The sequence below is a fragment of the Malaclemys terrapin genome, chromosome 4 (assembly GCF_027887155.1).
Source record: "Malaclemys terrapin pileata isolate rMalTer1 chromosome 4, rMalTer1.hap1, whole genome shotgun sequence".
Classification (NCBI taxonomy): Eukaryota; Metazoa; Chordata; order Testudines; family Emydidae; genus Malaclemys; species Malaclemys terrapin.
The window spans coordinates 31,319,184-31,322,210 of record NC_071508.1 but is presented as its reverse complement, the minus strand read 5'-3'; the positions used below and the strand labels follow the sequence as shown (position 1 = coordinate 31,322,210).

The window sequence follows — 3,027 nt, the reverse complement described above, 5'->3', positions numbered from 1 at the left end:
TAATTTTTATGCATGTGGAGAATGGAAAAAATGACCAACAAAATGTCTAAATAAATTCTTCCAATTTTTGTGGCAACACATTAATGTATTTATATTAGTATTTTGCTGTTCTGTGATATTAGATTGTTCTCCTAGGTAAAGGTTTCTGTTATTACCGTAAATCAAAATATTTCTGTTAAAGGGTTTGATCTTAATCCCATTTAAATCAGTAGCAAAGCTCCCACAGAATTTAAATAGGGGAGGATTGGGTACCTATCCTGGGTGGTGCTAAACTTTTTGTAATATCCTATTATCTATTTTTGTATGATTCTTATATAATGAAATGTAGTATTTGAACTGTCTTGTCCTAATAATTACAACTTGTGAAATTAAAATGGCAAAAAAGAATTTTTCCCCTCTTTGTTTTCTCTACATGATCTCAATAATTACTAACTAATAAATGAATAATTAATCACTTCACTCTTTCGACCCAAAGCTGCCTGCTACTTTTAAATCCCTTTGATCATTCCCTGAATAAGGTACAGTGATTGCACTTAATATATTCCTTTTGGCTCTATCAGTATTATAAGTTTAAGCAGTAATACCCAATTAAATTATAGGGAACATCGCTCTCTATAAATAGAAGGAACGTTTCAAAAGTGCTCCTACTATATTAGTTCATGTGAGACTCAGGTCTGATATATTTGCCTATGGAAGTCACGATCATAAGATATCATTGAGGCAGGATTAAAAAAGGAAGGGGGATTTTATGGATAAATATAATATCCAGATTTACAATAAAGGTTAAAAAAATTAAAAATTATTTTTGGAAAAGATATAAACCCTTTTCTTTTATTGCAGAAACCAACCTCTTACCAGTGGGTGTTAGGAACAAACTTTGTACAAACAAGTTATCTCATATCTGACAACTGCAGATTTTCTTGTATTTTCTTCTGGCCATTGTTGAAGATTAAATTATCTGGACTAAACTGTAGTAGATGACTGGTTTGATTCAATATGGCTATTCTTATCTTTCTATGCCTCAATAATACATTTGGATAGTGAGCTCGCCAGGCATTTACAAGCAGAGATTTCAGAAACTACTGTATATCAGATCATCTACCTCAGTGTTTCTCAGACGGTGAGTCATGAGCCCCTAGGGTTACGAAAATGAATTGGGGGGTGGGTTGTGATGTTCTGAACAATCTAAACCAAAGAAAAACTTGCCCACTTTTGACCTTCAAGGTCAACCACTTGAAACACACATGCAAATAAATGACCTAGATTTATCATTTTTATCACTGATACATATTTTACTCTTACAGTAAGTAGAATGGTGTCATGAAAATGTTTGACTTGGAATAAGGGGTTACCAACCTGAGAAGGCCGAGAAACATTGATCTAATTGAATATGATGCAGCTGACATTTTGACATATATGCATTTGCTTTTCTTCCATGTAAACGCCTGCAGTAAAATCCTACTGGCTAAGGATAGATGGAGGGAGACAATGTCACCACAGTGGCCAAATTCATTCTCACGGGACTTTCCGACCTCCCGGAGGTGCGTTTCCCTCTTTTTCTGTTGTTTTCTCTCATCTATTTAGCTACACTGGCAGGGAACATCACCATCATCATTGCCATAGGAACAGATGTTCGCCTGCACAACCCCATGTATTTCTTCCTCAGCAACTTGTCCTTGCTGGATATCCTGTGTCCAACCGTCACAGTACCAAAGATGCTGGACATGTTCCTGTCTGGGAACAAGGAGATTTCATTTGCCAGCTGCGTGTTGCAGCTGTATTTCCTCATTGATGTGGTGGGGACAGAGATCTTCCTTCTGGCGGTGATGGCCTATGACCGGTATGTCGCAATATGCCATCCCCTGCAATACACGGCCATAATGAATAAAAGACTCTGTGCTCAGATGGCAGCTGGTACCTGGATATCAGGGTTTCTTAATTCCCTGCTGCACACTTCATTAACCTTTACATTATCTTTCTGTGGGTCTAATGAAGTCAATCAATATTTCTGCGATATCCCGCCAGTGGTGGCCCTCTCCTGCTCCTCAACCTACACCAGTGAAATGGTACTTCTTAGTGTGGCTGGGGTCTTAGGAAGTAGTGCTTTTGTGATCACTCTGGTCTCCTACATTTATATTGTCTTTGCCATCTTACGCATGAGCTCTACGAAGGGCAGGCACAAAGCCTTCTCCACCTGTGCCTCCCACCTGACTGTGGTTGGCCTGTTTTATGGCACCACCATTTTCACCTACGTGCGCCCTTCCTCTCGCTACTCACCAAATCAGGACAGGGTCATTTCTATGCTCTATGGGATCATCACTCCCATGTTAAACCCCATGATCTATAGCCTGCGGAATAAGGAAGTGAAACGGGCCCTGAGGAGAGTGATCAGTCAGGAAAGATTTACAGCCAGGAGTGAAGGTTAACTCACTGGAGCCCTAGTCCCAGCATTTATATACGTGCCTAACTTTAAGAGTAGTTCTACTGACATCCCTGGGACCCCTCGTGCTTCAAGCTAAGCACAGGCTTAAATGCTTTGTTGGATCAGAGTGTAGTATTCTTAGCCACTTTTTGCAATGCCACAACCACTAAAGCCAATGGGTGTCTTTCCATTGTCGGAGCTGGACCAGGACCTAAGAAGGAAAAATCCTTTCCTCTCCTGGCCAGCCCACCAGGGAATGAATCCAGTGCTGAAAACATAATCTGCTACAGCTTGAGCTAAACATGCAAGTTTTTCTGGATGGGAGCTGTAACAGACTCATGGCCCCCAGTGATTGGCACAGAGGATAACGTGTAAAGCACAATCACCATTGGGTTCACTTGACATTGAATTGACCATGCTAATGGCATGTTGGTAGCACCTCCCAATGTTATCAATGGCAGTTACTAGGGCTGGGCAGGAAGTGGAATTGCTGTCCTTCAGAAATTTTTGTATTTCTTGCAGGGTCCCAGATTGCAGCAATTTTTCAGCTCCAGAGCCCAAGCCTCACAAGTCCATCAGGTGACCCAGGTCCCTGTGTAGACATA

At 40.7% G+C, this 3,027-nt stretch overlaps 1 protein-coding gene across 1 annotated transcript; it reads left to right on the top strand.

The window, feature by feature from the left end:
- The first annotated feature begins 1,475 nt into the window (after window positions 1-1,475).
- On the top strand, window positions 1,476-2,426 carry LOC128836076 (olfactory receptor 5V1-like). The gene has a single exon (XM_054026099.1). The coding sequence runs from the start codon at window positions 1,476-1,478 to the stop codon at window positions 2,424-2,426; it is 951 nt and encodes a 316-aa protein (XP_053882074.1).
- Window positions 2,427-3,027: the final 601 nt, after the last annotated feature.

Bases quoted from the DNA above. Each gene is read 5' to 3' on its own strand.
- LOC128836076 (XM_054026099.1), top strand. From the start codon at position 1,476: ATGGAGGGAGACAATGTCACCACAGTGGCCAAATTCATTCTCACGGGA.